Source organism: Schistocerca cancellata, chromosome 12, assembly GCF_023864275.1.
Source record: "Schistocerca cancellata isolate TAMUIC-IGC-003103 chromosome 12, iqSchCanc2.1, whole genome shotgun sequence".
In the NCBI taxonomy this organism is placed as follows: domain Eukaryota; kingdom Metazoa; phylum Arthropoda; class Insecta; order Orthoptera; family Acrididae; genus Schistocerca; species Schistocerca cancellata.
In genome coordinates this window covers 34,253,701-34,272,155 of record NC_064637.1, presented here as the reverse complement: position 1 = coordinate 34,272,155, position 18,455 = coordinate 34,253,701, and the positions used below count along the sequence as shown (strand labels likewise).

At 40.9% G+C, this 18,455-nt stretch overlaps 2 protein-coding genes across 2 annotated transcripts in view; one reads left to right on the top strand and one right to left on the bottom strand.

Moving 5' to 3' along the window:
* Positions 1 to 12,720, bottom strand: part of LOC126109800 (meiosis-specific nuclear structural protein 1-like) — a 106,554-nt gene extending 93,834 nt beyond the window's left edge. Inside the window, exon 1 of the mRNA XM_049914858.1 lies at positions 12,567 to 12,720. Coding sequence (XP_049770815.1) covers positions 12,567 to 12,569 — 3 coding nt within the window. The 5' untranslated portion in view covers positions 12,570 to 12,720. The remainder of the gene's footprint in view (positions 1 to 12,566) is intronic.
* A 35-nt stretch (positions 12,721 to 12,755) lies between these two features.
* The window catches only part of LOC126109424 (TBC1 domain family member 5), a 161,462-nt gene continuing 155,762 nt past the window's right edge, over positions 12,756 to 18,455 (top strand). Inside the window, exons 1-2 of the mRNA XM_049914458.1 lie at positions 12,756 to 13,265; positions 13,491 to 13,614. Coding sequence (XP_049770415.1) covers positions 13,202 to 13,265; positions 13,491 to 13,614 — 188 coding nt within the window. The 5' untranslated portion in view covers positions 12,756 to 13,201. The remainder of the gene's footprint in view (positions 13,266 to 13,490; positions 13,615 to 18,455) is intronic.

The window sequence follows — 18,455 nt, the reverse complement described above, 5'->3', positions numbered from 1 at the left end:
AAAATTGTTGCTGTTTATTTTAACTGTAGACTCTTCCTTTATAGAAGAAGCCCAATATGACAATGACTGTGGCAAAATTTTCATCTTTTCTCCATGTAATTCACGGCTGGTTTCTAGGTAATGTTCATCCATAGACAACATTTAAAGTTCCCTTTGTTTAATATGTTGAGAAAGTCCTGCATAACACTCAGCAACAGTGCGAATAGTTTTCTTATATAAACACGATGACTAGCAGGGTAATACACGTGCTGAAGAGAGACAGGCTGAGACCTGTGTTCTGACCTCACAGATAAGAGATATGTTATGCTCCATTAAAGACAACATAGGTCTTTGAGTTTCTAGTATGTATGGTGTCCCCTGTGAATATGGCAGTATTTACATAGCAGAGGTTGAAAATACCACTTCAGTTGTAAATTTCTTTATTTTCACACGACCGGTTTTGGACTGTTACAAACCCATCTTCAAGCGTCATGGCTGTGCTGTGGTCTCCGAGCGCCATGTGTACCGTGTTCGGTGTGCTGCCTATGAGCGTCTGAAAGTAAAGAAATTTACAACTGAAGCGGTTTTTTCAACCTCTGCTATAATGCTCAGTTGTGGACGTTCTTCCAACAGGATTGTATGTAATATTTACATAGCACTAACAATTCACACTTTCTTGATCATTGTGCAGAGCATTCACAACATATTAGACAAAGGGAACTTGACCACTGTCTACAACATGGGAATAAAATGCTACGAGAAAACACAAAAGTTTTGACTTAAACACCATCATATTAGGATTTTGCTATACGAGCAACATACAAAATTAGAATAAACAGCAACAATTTAAAGGGAAGGCAGCGACAAACACTTAGTAGCATACGAGGACTGGCTTTGGATATCGAATGCAAGCGAAGACACAGGCCCGACGCTTGAAGGAAGGTAGGAGCGGCAGTTTCAAACGCGTTAGCACTCCCTCGTGCCATGTGACGTCATTCGGTCCTGTGGTGGGACAGAACTGATACAAGCTGCCTGGCTTGCTTCCATACACGTGTCACTTTGGCCCTCTCTGGAAGATTCTAGGTGCTGCCTTTGTACCTATATTAGAGCACCACACAGCCCCGGCAGTCAGCGATTTTATCTCGTGATGATGACGGCAGAGACAGCTATTGAAGGCTCGAGTATCTGATTCGGAGTGACACAGCTTATGGGCCAAGAAGATTTTATTGAAGGCAAGAAAGATGCCGAGGACTCGTGTTGAAGAATGCTTCATCCACAGCTTGTCATAATGCTCAAAATGCGACAAGATCTTCACGCTACGTGTAAGGAACATTGTTAGTAGTGTGCCTGATGTCACCCTCAACAGTGTAATTAAGGTTACAGTCCAAACTGTTACCAGCACCTCCTACTACTATTACATCATCACCTTTTCCATAATACTTCCCAAAACAGCCTAAATCACAGATAACACCACTGAGCCCTGCGCTTCACTTAAAAATTCTAGTTACCCAGTAACCTCTTCCCACAGTTTTGTACCAGTTGTGATATTCTCCTCCCGAGATTACAACCCAGGAGTAAGACTGTCTTGATTTTCTTAAAACTTCGTAGATTTAGCTTGCATCTTCTGTCGTGTACCATCAGACTGTTGAATTTCTTAAAATTGTCTGAATATGTGTGTCCACTGCCTCTAGACTGCATTAAGCTACAAAGATGGTTTTATTCACAAAATTTGCAGAATGATCACACGCACATAATCATCTTTAATAATCAATATTGCAAAACTTCAGGTTGCACATCTGCTTACTTTTATTGCGCTACTACCAAATTTGAAGATAATTTTATCCCCCATCATTGAGAAGTCGTAATGGCTACTACAGTATCTCCAAAAATGTTCAGTGTCATACTCTATCTACATTATACTCTGCCAGCTATCAGATAGTTCCACCTACAAACCTTGCCACAGCGAGCCCGTTCCAGAAATCCAGCAAGAGTCCAGACGCCACTCAAGTCCTTAGGCCCATCCCAGAACCTCTCCCCAGAGTCCATCTCTCTACTCACCCCGCTCTCCTACCTTCTACATGCTTCCTTAAGTCAATGAACCTAACTATCCAGGATGCCCCATTGTGGCCAGTTACTGTGTCCCCACTGAGAGAATCTCTGCTCTTGTAGACCAACACCTTCAAACTATTACCCGGAACTTACCCTCCTATATAAAAGATGCCAACCATTTCCTCCACCAACTCTCTACAGTTCCTGTACCTTTACAACACAGTGCCCTGCTCACTACTAATGATGCCACCTCCCTTTACTCTAACATTCCTAATGACCGTGGCTTTACCGCCATTGAACACTACCGTTCCCAATGCCTGATAGATTCCAAACCGACAACCTCCTTCCTAGTCACCATGACCAACTATATCCTCACCCACAATTACTTCTCCTTTGAAGGCATTACCTACAAACAAACCCACAGTACGGCTAGGGGCACCCACATGGCACCAGCCTCTGCCAACCAATTCATAGGCCATCTGGAGGAATCCTTCCTAAAAACCCAGCATCCGAAACCCCTCAACTGGTTCAGATTCATTGATGACATCTTTGCAATCTGGATCGAGGGTGAGGACAGCCTATCCACATTCCTCCAGAACCTAATCAACTTCTCCCCCATTTGCCTCACCTGGTCCTACTCAACCCAACAAGCCACCTTCCTAGATGTTCACCTCCACTTCAAAGATGGCTACATCAGTACCTCTGTCCATATCAAACCTACTAACCACCACCAATACCTCCACTTCGACAGCTGCCACCCATTCAATACCAAGAAGTCCCTTCCGTACAGCCAAGTCACCCGTAGTTGTCGCATCTGCAGTGACGAGCGGTCTGTCTTGAAATACACTGAAGGTCTGATGCCTTCACAGACCGTAAGTATCCTCCCAACCTTGTACAAAAACAAATCTCCCATGCCTTATCTTTTCAGTCTCCCACCACCTCCCAAGTCTCACCGTACGGCCACAGAGGAGCATTCCCTTTGTAACTCAGTACCACACTGGACTGGAGCAACTGAATTACATTCTCCACCAGGGTTTTGACTACCTTTTGTCGTGCCCTGAAATGAGAAACATCCTGTCCACTATCCTTGCCACCCCTCCCACAGTGCTATTCCACCATCCACAGAAACTTTCACAATATATTTGTCCATCCTCACACAACCCCTGCTCCCAATCCCTTATCTCATGGCTCATACCCCTGTAATAGACCTAGATGCAGGACCTGTCCCATCCATCCTCCCACCACCACCACCTATTCCAGTCCGGTCACTAACATAACCTATCCCATCAAATGCAGGGCTACCTGTGAAACCAGTCATGTGATCTGCAACCTAAGCTGCAACCATTGTGCTGCATTCTATGTGGGCACAACAACCAACAAGCTGTCTGTCAGCACGAATGGCCATCGACAAACTGTGGCCGAGACGCAAGCGGACCACCCTGTAGCTGAACACACTGCCAAACATGATATCCAAACATGATGATGACTGCTGCACAGCCAGTGCCATATAGATCCTCCCCACCAACACCAGCTTTTTTGAACTGTGTGAGTGGGAACTCTCCCTGCAATACAGCCTACGTTCCCATAACACTCCTGGCCTCAACTTTTGTTAGCCATTTTTCTCACTCATCCACCCCTTCCCTGTTCCCATTCCAGCACTACACAGCCGTCATTCCACCATTACACTCAGTCTTTTTACTTCTCTCCTTTTCCGCTACTCCCCCCCCCCCCCCCCCCCCCCCCCCCCACTCCCCTGCCCTCCGTCTAACCTGCAGCACTTCACTGTCTGCCACATCCACCATACTATCCCTGCCCCAGCCTCCTCCTTACCCCCACCCAGTCGACACTCCCATCACACACTGGTGCTGTGCTGCTGCTCGTGTGTGTGTGTGTGTGTGTGTGTGTGTGTGTGTGTGTACATCTGCTGTTGACAAAGGCCTTAATGGCCGAAAGCTTTATTTGTGACAGTCTTTTTGTTGTGCCTATCTGCGACTCAGCATCTCCGCTATATGGTAAGCAGCAACTTTCCTTTTCATAAAATCGTTATACTCTATACTGTCACATCAACGCGACCACTGGTCAATAGCCTGAATAACCACCTTTTGCAGGGCGAGACATGCAGGCAGCGAGTCAATGAGGTTCTGGAAGGTACCGACTCCAGTACTGCGACCAGCTCTGCTAGGTCTGTCCGTCGAGGTTCTATGGCACGAACAACCTGATCGAGGTGGTCCCACAGATTCTCTATCGGGTTTAAATCTGAGGAGTTCGGTGGCCACGGGAGTATGGAAAACTCATCCTGGAGCTCTCTGAACCCCGCACGTGCACTACAAGCTTTTCAACTCCCTTCACTGTAGTGCCGGTAGATGCCACCGTGCTGAGGAAAAACAAACTGCACGCAGGGGCGGACGCGGTCCCCGAGGATAGGTGCATACTTGTATAGATCCACTACGCCTTCCAGAATGACGAGATCATCCATGGAATGACACGAAAATATTCCCCAAACATAATTCTCCTTAAACAGTTGCAGGATGTTTGCTTTCAGACATTTCATGCCATAAATGCCAGTGGTCATCTGTCCGATATAGCATGAAATGATTTGTCTGAGAAGGCCACCTATTCCCACTCAGTGGGCGTCCAATTGTGGTGCAGGCAAGCAAATTCAGCAACGTTCGTGGAACAGTCATTGAGGAAATACTGTTGGTAGCCCCTCGGTTCATCTATGTGGTCATTTGCCCAACAGCTGCACGTCTATTTTCCCGTAAACATCTGTGCAGCTGGCTTTCATCCTTGTCATCTATGGCCAACAGTGCATCAGTGTTGCCTCAGCACCAGCTTTGAATAGTGCCATTCTGCGATGCATGGCGTCATGCAAACAGTTTCCAAACTTAGCTGTTTTGGAAATGTTTCACCCTTGGCACAAAATTCAACGATCAAGCCCTTTCAGATATCAGATAAATCGCTCCATTTCTGCACTATGATAATGACTGCACTGCCTTGCACGTGAACTCGACATACTTTATACAGGATAGTCCATTGATAGTGACTGGGTCAAATATCTTGCAAAATACGTGTAAAATGAAAAAACTACAAAAACGAGACTTGTCCAGCTTGAAGGGGAAAATCAGATGGCGCTATGGTTGGCCCGCTAGATGGTGCTGCCATAGGTCAAATGGATATCAACTGCGTTTTTTAAATAGGAACCCCCATTTTTTATTACATATTCGTGTAGTACGTTAAGAAATATGAACGATTTAGTTGGACAACTTTTTTCGCTTTGTGATAATAGTCACAAACATATAAGTACGTGGTATCACGTAACACTCCACCAGTGGGGATGGTATTTGCTTCATGATACATTACTCGTGTTAAAATGGACCGTTTACCAATTGCAGGAAAGATTGATATCGTGTTGATGTACAATTATTGTGATCAAAATGCCCAATGGAGGTGTCCTATGTATGCTGCTCGGTATCCTGGACAACATCATCCAAGTGTCCGGACCGTTCGCTGGATAGTTATGTTATTTAAGAAAACATGAAGTGTTCAGCCACATGTTAAACCTCAACCACGACCTACAACAAATTATGATGCCCAAGTAGGTGTTTTAGCTGCTGTCATGGCTAATCTGCACACCAGTAGCAGACAAATTGTGCAAGAATCGGGAATCTCAAAAATTTCAGGGATGAGAATGCTACATCAACATCAATTGCACCCATACCATATTTCTATGCATCAGGAATTGCATGGTGACGACTTTGAACATCGTGTACAGTTCTGCCACTGGGCACAAGAGAAATTACGGGACGATGACAGATTTTTTGCATGCGTTCTGTTTAGCGACGAAGCATCATTCACCAACAGTGGTAAAGTAAACCAGCATAATATGCACTATCGGGCAACGGAAAATCCACGACCGCTGCGACAAGTGGAACATCAGCGACCTTGGTGAGTTAATGTACAGCGCAGCATTGTGGGAGGAAGGATAATGGGCCCCCATTTTATAAATGGCAATCTAAATGGTGCAATGTATGCTGATTTACTACGTAATGTTCTACCGATGTTACTACAAGATGTTTCACTGCATGACAGAATGGCGATGTCCTTCCAACATGATGGATGACCGGCACATAGCTCGCGTGCGGTTGAAGCGGTATTGAATAGCATATTTCGTGACAGGTGGATTGGTCGTCAAAGCAACATACCATGGCCCGCACGTTCACCGGATCTGACATGCCCGGATTTCTTTCTGTGGGGAAAGTTGAAGGATATTTGCTATTGTGATCCACCGACAATGTCTGACAACATGCAACTGACAACACCTGACAACATGCGTCAGCGCATTGTCAATGCATGTGCAAACATTAAGGAAGGCGAACTACTTGCTGTTGAGAGGAATGTCATTACACGTATTGCTAAATGCATTGAGATTGACGGACATCATTTTGAGCATTTACTGCATTAATGTGGCACTTACATGTAATCACGCTGTAACAGCATGCACAGCATGCGTTCTCAGAAATGAAAAGTTCACAAAGGTACATGTATCACATTGGAACAACCAAAATAAAATGTTCAAACGTACCTACGTTCTGTATTTTAATTTAAAAAACCTACCTGTTACCAACTGTTCACCTAAAATTGTGAGCCATATGTTTGTGACTATCACAGCACCATCTATCACAAAGCGAAAAAAGTGGTCCAACTAAAACATTCATATTTCTTTATGTACTACACGAATATGTAATAAAAATGGGGGTTCCTATTTTTAAAAAACGCAGTTGATATCCGTTTGACCTATGGCAGCGCCATCTAGCGAACCAACCACAGCTCCATCTGGTTTCCCCCTTCAAGCTAGACTAGTTTCTTTCTTTGTAGTTTTTTCGTTTGACGCTTATTTCGGGAGATATTTAGGACCACCCTGTATACCCTCTCTTACTGCTAACCACTGCTAGTACTACCACCTGCCATCTGTAATTGGTTATTGTGCACTGACATGGAATATAGGAGATGGTCTCATTAATGTGACTGTACCGTGTAACACTACATCCAACATGAAAACAATGCTGACATTGCACAAACTAATTCCCATTTTTACGGTCAATTCTGTGACAGTTTCCATGCTCGTCCATTTTGACAGTACCTCGGCAGGCACTTTTGTTAAATAAAAATGGCATACTACTACACTGTGTTACAAAATCAAAACAAGGCACACATCATACTTATGAATAAAGTTTCATACAGTAAATATCAGATTGGTGATATTCTGGCACCTACTGGATCAATATCACACTGTTGTTCAATAAGTGGAATAGCTTTCTGACACAAAATTTATCTGGAGAAAGCCTACTTAAACAAATCCAAAGTTAAGACAATGCTCATTTTCTTTTTTTGACTCCTAAGGTGTGATTCATAGTGAATTTGTGTCTCAAGTACAAACTGTTAACTGCTATTTTCACACTCAAGTCCTCACAATGATGTGTGATAGGGTGACATGCATCAGGAAAGATGTAACAAACAACTGGATTTTGCATCACAACAATGTTTGAACCACACTGACCTAGTGTAGTAATTTCACACCAAAAACAGTGTGGCAATGCTGCCTCAGCTGCTATACAGCCCTGAATAGACACCACTGAACTCCTTTTTGTTTCTGAGGATAAAGAGATACTTGAAAGACCATCACAGGTTGAGGGAGAGGGTAAAAGAGACGCCAACACACTGTCTTAAGGAGTTTTACTTTGTGTGCCATCCGGGAAGTCTAAGCAGACTTGCGAAGCAGTGGCAGCAATGTACAGAGCTGAAGGAACATACTTTGAAGACTTTTAAGATCTTGTACATTAAAAGCAATGTATCTATTTTAAAAAATTGCTCTCAAAAACTTTTCGGACTGACGTAGTAGTCATGGGAGGGGAGTATCTGAACTAGTGCAGAACTCTCTGGGTAATAAACACTAGGTAACTAATATTTTTACACTACGCGCAGAACTAAGTGATATCAACTGAAATTTAGATTCTACATCTACATTTACATATATACTCCGCAATCCACCATATGGTGCGTGGTGGGAAGACTTGATAAAGAAGATGTTGTAGGGGTTATTGGGAGTGCTGCAAACAATTTGGACCAAAACCCTAAATACACAACAGAAGATAATGTCAGGTACATCACTGGGAATGCTCTACACATGGTTGCGTCAATCCTTGAGTGATATGATTAGCCCTGGATGAAGTGTTTTGTTGAATGTGTATAGTTTTTTCGAAGTCACTCACCAGATTAGCGTGATCACATGTGGGTGTGACGGATGCGTCACCCCTCACACGATCATATCACATACGGCGTGGTCTACACCTAAATGCTTCCCATAAGAGGATACTTGCATGACTCCACTTCTGGAAGCATTCAGCATGACCAGAACACTTTGTGTCCAATCTCTATGGTTTCCAATATTTTAATTAGGTGGTTTTTAGTGCAAATGTTTCCAAAAGATAGAGCTGCTAAATAACTACACACACGGGTGCAACAATAAATTTAGAAACGAAAAACAGCAGTTTGGACAACACAGACGTTAACAATTACAATATATTTGGATTTTTCTACATAAACATAAGAAGCTTGTTCAGTAAGAAAAATGAGCATCTCATGTCACTACAGGACACTGAAAATCCTGAAGGTATTTCTACAGATGTGCTATGCACAACAAATCATCATTTGAAAGTCACAGAAACAGAACTGATGTACGCAGATGGATACATATTGTCTTTTTACTGCAGGCATTATATGAGGAAAAGGGGAGCAGCATTATATACAAAAAGGGGAATTGAGTCCCAGGCCGTAGATGTCAGTGAATACTGCATTCAACAGCTATTCAAGTGCTGTACTTCAGTGACAGAACTGGAAACATACAGTTTATAGTACACAACAGGAAATGTTTAAAGCTTCATTAAGCAATCAGGAGTAGTCCTAATAAGACTTTGTACAAATAACTGGGAAGTGATCATATGTGGAGATTTCAATACACATTTAATCTTGGACAATTCTGATTGAGAGCACCACTGTTACTGATTTGCATTTTGGTTTGATCACCACATCAACATTTTCAATTAGAAAATAGGTGATATGTTTATCAGATCATGATGGCCAAGTGGCAGTAATAAAGTATCCCCATCAATCAGGTTCAACTAAGACAGGAAAAGTAAAATTTCACATAATTATAAATGGTGTCTCAGTTACATTACGAGAGAATTTACAAGGTGAAAAATGAGAAGAAGTTTATCAAGAACACACAAGAGGTGATAATTTTAATTATTTCCAAAAAAATATCCCAACAACATTATGAATCCATTTTTCAGTTAAAATTATGTATTGGACTGCTCTTGAAATCTTGGCTGTGGCTGTGAGTTGGTGAAGCCAATGAATGTGTAGGCAGAAAACACTGATTGTGGTAAAAATTGACCAGTAGTGAAGCCTAATGTTTACACCAATGCCGTATTGAAAAACGCAAGGCGGAGTGGGGTAGTCCAATACATAAGTTTTACTCACCTTCCTTTACAATAGGCCAGAGCCATTAACAGTGGAAGTTGAAAAACGGGGTGGTTAACATCTGGCATCAAAATATCTTGTATTAAGACAGAGACAGCTTTATTTAACGCAAAATACCACCTCTAATAAAGACTTATAAATGCACTATAAACAGCACTGCAAAATTCTTCAGTATGTTATCAGAAAAGGCAAAAACCACTTACCACGTAAAAAAAAAAAAATTCAAAATCAAGACAAGGAAAATTTATGAATGGATAAAGCATTATTAGGCATGAAATGAATAAACTTGGCCAGGAAAATCATACTGCACACCCACATGACACTGCCAGTGAGAAAGATTATATGAAATTTAACCAGTAACTACTAAATTCAATGAATTCTTCGTAACGATAGCTGAAAACACAGGGATAAAAAATGGTCCTTTCAAAAGCAGATCTAAACCAGATGTACCCACAATTCCAGTGCTGCAGGTTGGCAAGTGGGGTAGGTTGGAGTGGAGGTCGTGTTGATTATGATGTGTAAAGGCAGCTGGTTTGCCATCTAGAAATGCCGGAGGGCGAAGGGGTCACGTGCTCGGGCTAAACATGATATACACAGGTTAATGAGCCGGTGGGGTACAGCACACACTGGAGGTGAACTGGGGATGTGAATTGGGAGAGGGTGGTAGGGCAGAGGAAGAGAAAAATGTTGCGTAGAGGGTGGGGGGACAATGGGTTATCTGAGATTGAGACCAGGGCAATTACGATAGTGAAGGATGTGTAGCAAGGATAGCTCCAACCTGTGTAGTTCAGAGAAGATGGTGGTGGAGGGAAGGATAGAGATGGAACCATTGAAATTGCACATGTTGTGCTCAGCTGCATCTTGTACCAGGGGTGGTCAACTTTGTTTTTGGCAACAGTCCAGCAATTGCCATACATCCTTGTGGACAGCTGGTTGGCAGACATACCAACGTAAAAGGCTGTGCACTCTTTGCAGCAGAGTTGGAGTATAACAAGGATGCTTTCAGTGATGGATGCTTTCAGAGTTGGATGCTTTCAGAGATGGAGGGATATGGTCTCCATGGCAAAGCACTGGGGTTGGGCATAGAGATGAAATAGGATGTTGTGGAGGTTGGGTGGGCGATGTAAAGGTGTGGAAAGGATGTCCCTCATTTTTACGATGGTAGCTAATCAAAGCTCTGATGAAGGATGTGATTCAGTTCTCCCGGTCCAGGGTGATAATGGGTGATGTGGAGGAGACTTCTTTGTAGCTGATTCTTGGACGTTGAGGAAGGATAAGGGGTGGACTATGATTTGGGGGTAATGCCTGTCTGTGTAGTCCTTCATGAGACTTCCAGTACACTGGGCAAGGGAGTTCTTGCATCTGGGCATATGTCGTCCAGAGGTGGCTAGGCTATATGAGAGGGATTTTTTGGTGTGGAAGGGATGGCAGCTGTCATAAATGTAGGTACTTTGGTGGATAGTGGGTTTAATGTGGACAGAGGTGCAGAAAATATCCCAAGAAAGTCTACTTTTTAAGTTTTAAGAACTGCCTTTAAAAGATGACTCTAGGAATATACTACAATTCCCTACAAATCACTCCTGTAGGGATCATGAGGACAAGGTTACATTATTTATAGCACACACAGGGACATTGAAACAGTCCTTCTTCCTGCACTTCATATATGAACGGAATAGGAAGAAACCATAATAACTGGTACAGTGGAATGTAACTTCTGCCAGACACTTCACAGTGGTTTGCAGAATATAGATGTACATGTATAATGTATGATGTCACCTGACACATCATCATTATGATACAGAACGAAGTTGACATTGGTTATCAGAAGGTTCAGCTGATCTGATATTCTACACTACAGATCAGTCGCTCACCTTGACCAAGTTTTTGGAGTGGACCATCACTAAATACTATGGTTGTTATGCCTAGATGACACTGGGATTTTTATATACAGAGCATTTGCTGAACTTAAGCATTGAGGATGGAACCAAGTATCTCCTATTAAAAGAAATGCCATAACATTCAAATGAAGTGAATTAGCAAACCACAAAAAACCTATAGCAGGATGACTGAACAGGGACTTGAACCACACTCGTCCCAAGTAAGAGTCCAGTGCCAACCACTGCATCACACTGGTCACTTTGAGGACATCTATCTACTGTTATTGGTAATGGAATAATCCTAGGTTGGGTATTGTCTATACAGCCCTATTTCATTTTCAGCGTCATTGTTTCTAAAATAATATACTTGCACAAGTCTTTCAGCACCTGTGATCTACAAGGTGTGTACTCCTAAGCAAGAACCACGAATATATTTCAGTTTATTTATGCCCTATTCCTGTTCAGGGTATAGTGTTTTAGTTTTGCTTGTTGTGTCAATTAATGTAGCTGCACTCACTGCACGCTTTTGTTTCTGAAAAGTACACACACACACACACACACACACACACACACACACACACACACAGGAATTGTTTGTCAATGTTTTTTATTTTTAATGGTAATCGGGGAATGGTGAGCGGAAAATTTTAATGAAATATACAAGTTTAGTATAAGTTCAGGTTACGAAACACAAACAAATAAAAGTAAGAAACTAAACAGTTGCTCGTCTGTTGTTGAACTGTAGCTGATTGTCTTCTAGTGTTCCCAGTGCGACCGCTATGGGAAAACAGCTACCACTCTGCAATAATAAATTAATGAAACAATACAGGGATCATGGATGCTGTATGCTGTAGATGTTTGTCTTTTATTTCGTATCCTACATCAGAGTTCGACGAGATTCATACACCCAGGACGAGCGAATTACTGCATCGTACATAATAATAATGAACTGACATTGCAATCCTAAAACCATGCCCACCACAATCACTTATCTTTTCATTTACGCAAACGTGTTTCGCTACAGTTCAGGGAAAAATTCATTTGCCCTTGAAAAACATTTTAAAAAATATATTAAAGCATACTAACAGCAAATGAATATACATGAAAGTAAAAAGATCTCACCATTTTCTTTGTTTATGTTGTAGTCTTTCACAATACAGACCTCGGCAGAAATATAATATTTAAAGAAGCAACAATAATTTAGAATTGGTTACTAAACTACCATGTCAACAAACACAAGCTGCGCGCCACACATCACTATCATAAGTTCTCTGATACTATCCTGCGTCAGTATAAAAACAGGCGGCGCAGTCGGTGTAGATTTTTATTCCATGAGTTGTATGTTTGGATTTATTTAATACGTCTCTCTATGAGCTGTCAATTATGAAAAATCAAATCCATTATTTTGTGGTTCATTAGTTATTATTATCGTAGACGTAGCTTTTATTCACCGTTCTACCGTTGTCATGATTTGCTGATGAACAATATACAATAATTAAGTTTTAAGGAACAATTGTACACGGATTGTCTGATGTATCATAAATGACTACGCTTTCACTTTAAATCGGTGTACTATGCAGCGTCTATGACCAGTCAGTGATGCGTTGCATAGGGAAGTTACGTGATGCGCATATAGTGTTATTGATGCCGACGCTAACAACAAAATTTGACAGTCTTATGTAATTCCTTATGTTGACAGCGTATCACTCGGAATGTTTGTGCGTTCAAATTGACATCATTTAATTTAGGAAAACTCAATGGAAGAAACTAACGTTTCGAAAACGCAAGGCGCACCGAAAATGGACAGTGAACCCATGACAGGTCAGTTGCCTGCAGAGCAAACAGATTGTATTTGAAAGACATTGTTTATTTAGTGATGAAGAGTTTGTAGTTCGCTGTAATGTGATTATTTGTGTGTCTTAGCAATGTCCCCTATCCATTTGCACTACGGTAGAAGTTCTTGTTAGAATTTTTTTAAAAATCATGCGTTCAGAACAAGATTCTGTTAGTGTACCCTTAGTAAATAATTACTACTTCTGATTCTAGTAAATTCGCCGTCTCATAGCATCGCGGGAGCGGAAGAAGAATCGTCAGAACGAACTCCTGAATCCGTAACTGATGAAACATCAGCTGATTCTTCAGAAAAAAGCGCATCAATACTTAAATATGAGTATGTAGTTTTGTTTCTCGTTAGCTGTACGCAGTTATTTAACTGATTTAGATTTCTTATAAGTTGAACGTAACACAGTAGCCTATGTAATTGCTGTCATTACCTTGTTTATCGTAGAATAATTGTTACATCCGTCTATATTGTGGTGTCTTTAAGGTAAATTGCTAGTTCAATAACCGTTTCTGTATAGCTCATGACGAATTTCCGCAGCATTGTACTGGATCAATGTCTCATAAGCAGTAGCAACTTATTCTTGTTCGTGTAATTTGTAAGCATCAGTTTCCAGTAACACTGGGGGATTTGCTAAACAGTGGAATTGTAAATTATAAACTTTGCAATGTCACTTTAGATGTTTGATTTTGCTAGTTCTTCACAAGAAAATGCCAAGATGACTCTCTATGGGGGCCATGGCTGCTTATTAATCCTTGAAAAGTTTGATCACATCTTCTTTCAGTAGAAACCTCACTGTGAATAGGATGTTGAGTTCCAACAGATATAAGATGGCCCACATTTAGTTATGTAATTTATATAATTTCAACTACGTCAGACAGTGCTGAATAATCTGTCAAAATATTCTTGTGGAGAAATCGTGCGTTGTAAGAACAACAATGTGTGTGTGTGTGTGTGTGTGTGTGTGTGTGTGTGTGTGTGTGTGTTGCATTGAATTTCGGCCTGAATTATTCCAAAGATTACTAAGTTACCTGAAGCTTTAATTAGGCGCATAACATAGTGTATAAAAATGAGATATACTGTAATATTGTCAAATGCTGAACAGTAATTTAAGAGCCACTAATTTAACAATGCCACACTAATAAACAATAAGATGAAACAAACTGAAGTTACAATATACAGTCAAAAGTTACATTAAACAAGCTTGATGCACACACTGCATGTATTCAAAAATGAGTTCACTGTTCTGGAAATTTGAAATTCACATACATACTTTACAGTTATTTAATAATGTCATCTGGATCTATGATGACATAGTCCACAGCAGCCAGAGAGACAACACTACCTGATGTTGCTGCATGTTAATATTTTCATACCTGATACAAGTTGTTAATGGCTTAAAGAAGTAACTTATTTGTGACTGAGACTCTTCTTTGCAGTTTTATTTTATTGCTTATCACATCTCTTTCAGCAAAAGGAAATACATCTGGGGATCGGGATTAACAATAAATAAAGCTATTTATTTATGTATTTATTCATCCACCCATAGACAAAGGTACAATAGTATTGGACATGTCACAAACATACAGAAAAATATATTCATATAAAACATTAACAAAATAGGATAGGATAATATGAAGATAAGGCAGGAAATCAGCCATGGCCTAATCACAGGAAACATCCCAGCAGTCACCTTAGGGACACAGGAAAAATCGGAATGGCTCGACAGAGAATAAATCGCAGTCTTCCTGAATGTGAGTCAAGCACATTGACTGGAGTAGCCACCTCGCTTAGTACACGATTGGAAGAGGAATTGTGAAATACATCGTCTACATTGTTAGTGGAACATGCACAATAAGAAAAAAAAAAGGAATAAAAATGTTGAAAATAAACACTGCAGAAAAGTACAAGATGTACTGTAAGTCAATCAGCAATGATGTGGTTAAAATCTGAAACTTTGATTTAAAACACTCTTTACAAAATAAAACACAGGAGAATATTGTATACCACTGCTAAAAGGCATAAAGCATGAGCACACAAAATCCTGCCAACACTTTAACCATCACAAATAATTAGCAAAAGATCCTTTCACAGCAGAGGTTTGTCATCAAGCATCTACAACAGAGGAAGCAGAAAGCTAGCAGCAGAAACATTCTTCACCAACACAAGTGTCAGCTAACAAGATTGAAAGAACTCTAAAGTGAATTAGGGTGTAGTAATCTTATAACCTAACATATTCACTTACACCATAGAAGCACTTCTCAACAAGAAATGATTTTAACTCTGATCTAAAAGCAGTTTCCATCTTCAACCTCTTTAAGTACGCACATTATAAAGAATGGCACCAAAGTGGTGGATGTTCAAACTTGTTCTATATGGAGGGATGCACAGTGGCTAGTGTTACAACTCTGGTAGTTGGAGTTGTTTAGCATGTTATCAAATCGTATTCTGCTCACAAACATCGACATTTGTGTATGTACAAGGATGGAACAGTAAGCAAACAGCTTTTTAAATAGGCGCTTGCAGTGAGCCTGCCCTGAGCTGTGTGACAAAATTTGAAGAGTCTTTCTCTGTAATGTAAAAATTTCGTTTAATCGACTTTTACTTTTACTCCAGAAAACTATTCCATAAGGTACAAGAGTCTGGAAGTAACCAAAATAAGCCAGATGGAGATCATGGTTTTGACTCATCTTCCAAAATCTACATCTACATACATACTTCACAAGCCACCTGACGGTGTGTGGCAGAGGGTACCTTGAGTACCTCTATCGGTTCTCCCTTCTATTCTGGTTTCGTATTGTTTGTGGAAAGAAAGTTTGTTGGTATGCTTCTGTGTGGACTCTAATTTCTCTGATTTCATCCTCATGGTCTCTTCGCGAGACATACATAGGAGGGAGCAATATACTGCTTGACTCCTCGGTGAAGGTATGTTCTCGAAACTTCAACAAAAGCCCGTACAGAGCTACTGAGCATATATCTTGCATAGTCTTCCACTGGAGTTTATCTATCATCTCCGTAACGTTTTCGTGATTAATAAATGACCCTGTAGAAGCACGCTGCTCTCCGTTGGATCTTCTCTATCTCTTCTACCAACACTATCTGGTACGGGTCCCACACCGGTGAGCAATATTCAAGCAGTGGGCAAACAAGTGTACTGAAACCTACTTCCTTTGTTTTCGGACTGCATTTCCTTAGGATTCTTCCAGTGAATCTGTCTGGCATCTGCTTTACCGACAATTAATTTTATATGGTCATTCTGTTTTAAATCACTCCTAATGCCTACTCCCAGATAATTTATGGAATTAACTGCCTCCCTGTTTCTGACCTGCCATATTGTGGCTAAATGATAAAGGATCTTTCTTTCTATGTATTCGCAGCACATTACACTTGTCTACATTGACATTCAATTGCCATTTCCTGCACCATGTGTCAATTCATTGCAGATCCTCCTGGATTCCAGTACGATTTTCCATTGTTACAACCTCTTGATATACTACAGCATCATCCGCAAAAGCCTCAGTGAACTTCCGATATTATCCACAAGGTCATTTATGTATATTGTGAATAGCAACGGTCCTACAACACTCCCCTGCGGCACACCTGAAATCACTCAGCACTCCTGAAATCACTCGTTCTGTTATTTAGGAACTCTTCAATCCAATCACACAATTGGTCTGATAGTCCATATGGTCTTACTTTGTTCATTAAATGACTGTGGGGAACTGTATCAAACACCTTGCGGAAGTCAAGAAACACGGCATCTACCTCTCTCATGCGACATTCTGAAAGCCATGGATCAAGGCAGTCAAGTGTGTGCTGTATTTGTAAAGTCCCAAAAAGCATTTGACTCGCTACTACATCTACACTTGTTATAAAAAGCACAATCATATGGGATATCAAATGAAATATGTGACTGGATCAAGGATTCAAGGTAGGGATGAGGCAGCAAGTTATATTGGATAGAGGATCATAGACAGATGCAGAAGCAACTTTAGATGTGCCACAGGGAACATTGCTGTTTGTACTGTATATTAATGACCTTGTGGACAATATCAATGCTAACATCAGACTTCTTGCAGATGATGCAGTTTGCTATTATTAAATACTGTCTGAAAGAAGAAAGATTCCAAAATGGTGCAGAGTTTGGCAACTTCCTTTAAAACCTTAAAAATGTAAAATTGTGCACGTCACAAAATAAAGATAACATAGTATCTTATGACTATATGAGCCACAGTTGGAATTGGTCAACTCCTACGAATGGTCAACTCCTACGAATACATGGGTGTAACAATTTTTAAGGCTTGTTGTTGTTGTGGTCTTCAGTCCTGAGACTGGTTTGATGCAGCTCTCCATGCTACTCTATCCTGTGCAAGCTTCTTCATCTCCCAGTACCTACTGCAGCCTACATCCTTCTGAATCTGCTTAGTGTTTTCATCTCTTGGTCTCCCTCTACGATTTTTACCCTCCACGCTGCCCTCCAGTACTAAATTGGTGATCCCTTGATGCCTCAGAACATTTCCTACCAACTGATCCCTTCTTCTTGTCAAGTTGTGCCACAAACTCCTCCTTTCTCCAATTCTGTTCAATACCTCCTCATTAGTTATGTGATCTACCCATCTAATCTTCAGCATTCTTCTGTAGCACCACATTTCGAAAGCTTCTATTCTCTTCTTGTCTAAACTATTTATCGTCCACGTTTCACTTCCATACATGGCTACACTCCATACAAATACTTTCAGAAACGACTTCCTGACACTTAAATCAATACACAATGTTAACAAATTTCTCTTCTTCAGAAACGCTTTCCTTGCCAGTCTACATTTTATATCCTCTCTACTTCGACCATCATCAGTTATTTTGCTACCCCAAATAGCAGAACTCCTTTACTACTTTAAGTGTCTCATTCCCTAATCTAATTCCCGCAGCAACAGCCGACTTAATTCAACTACATTCCATCATCCTCGTTTTGCTTTCGTTGATGTTCATCTTATACCCTCCTTTCAAGACACCATCCATTCCGTTCAACTGCTCTTCCAATTCCCTTGCTGTTTCTGACAGAATTACAATGTCATCGGCGATACTCAAAGTTTTTATTTCTTCTCCATGGATTTTAATACCTACTCCGAACGTTTCTTTCGTTTCCTTTACTGCTTGGTCTATATACAGATTGA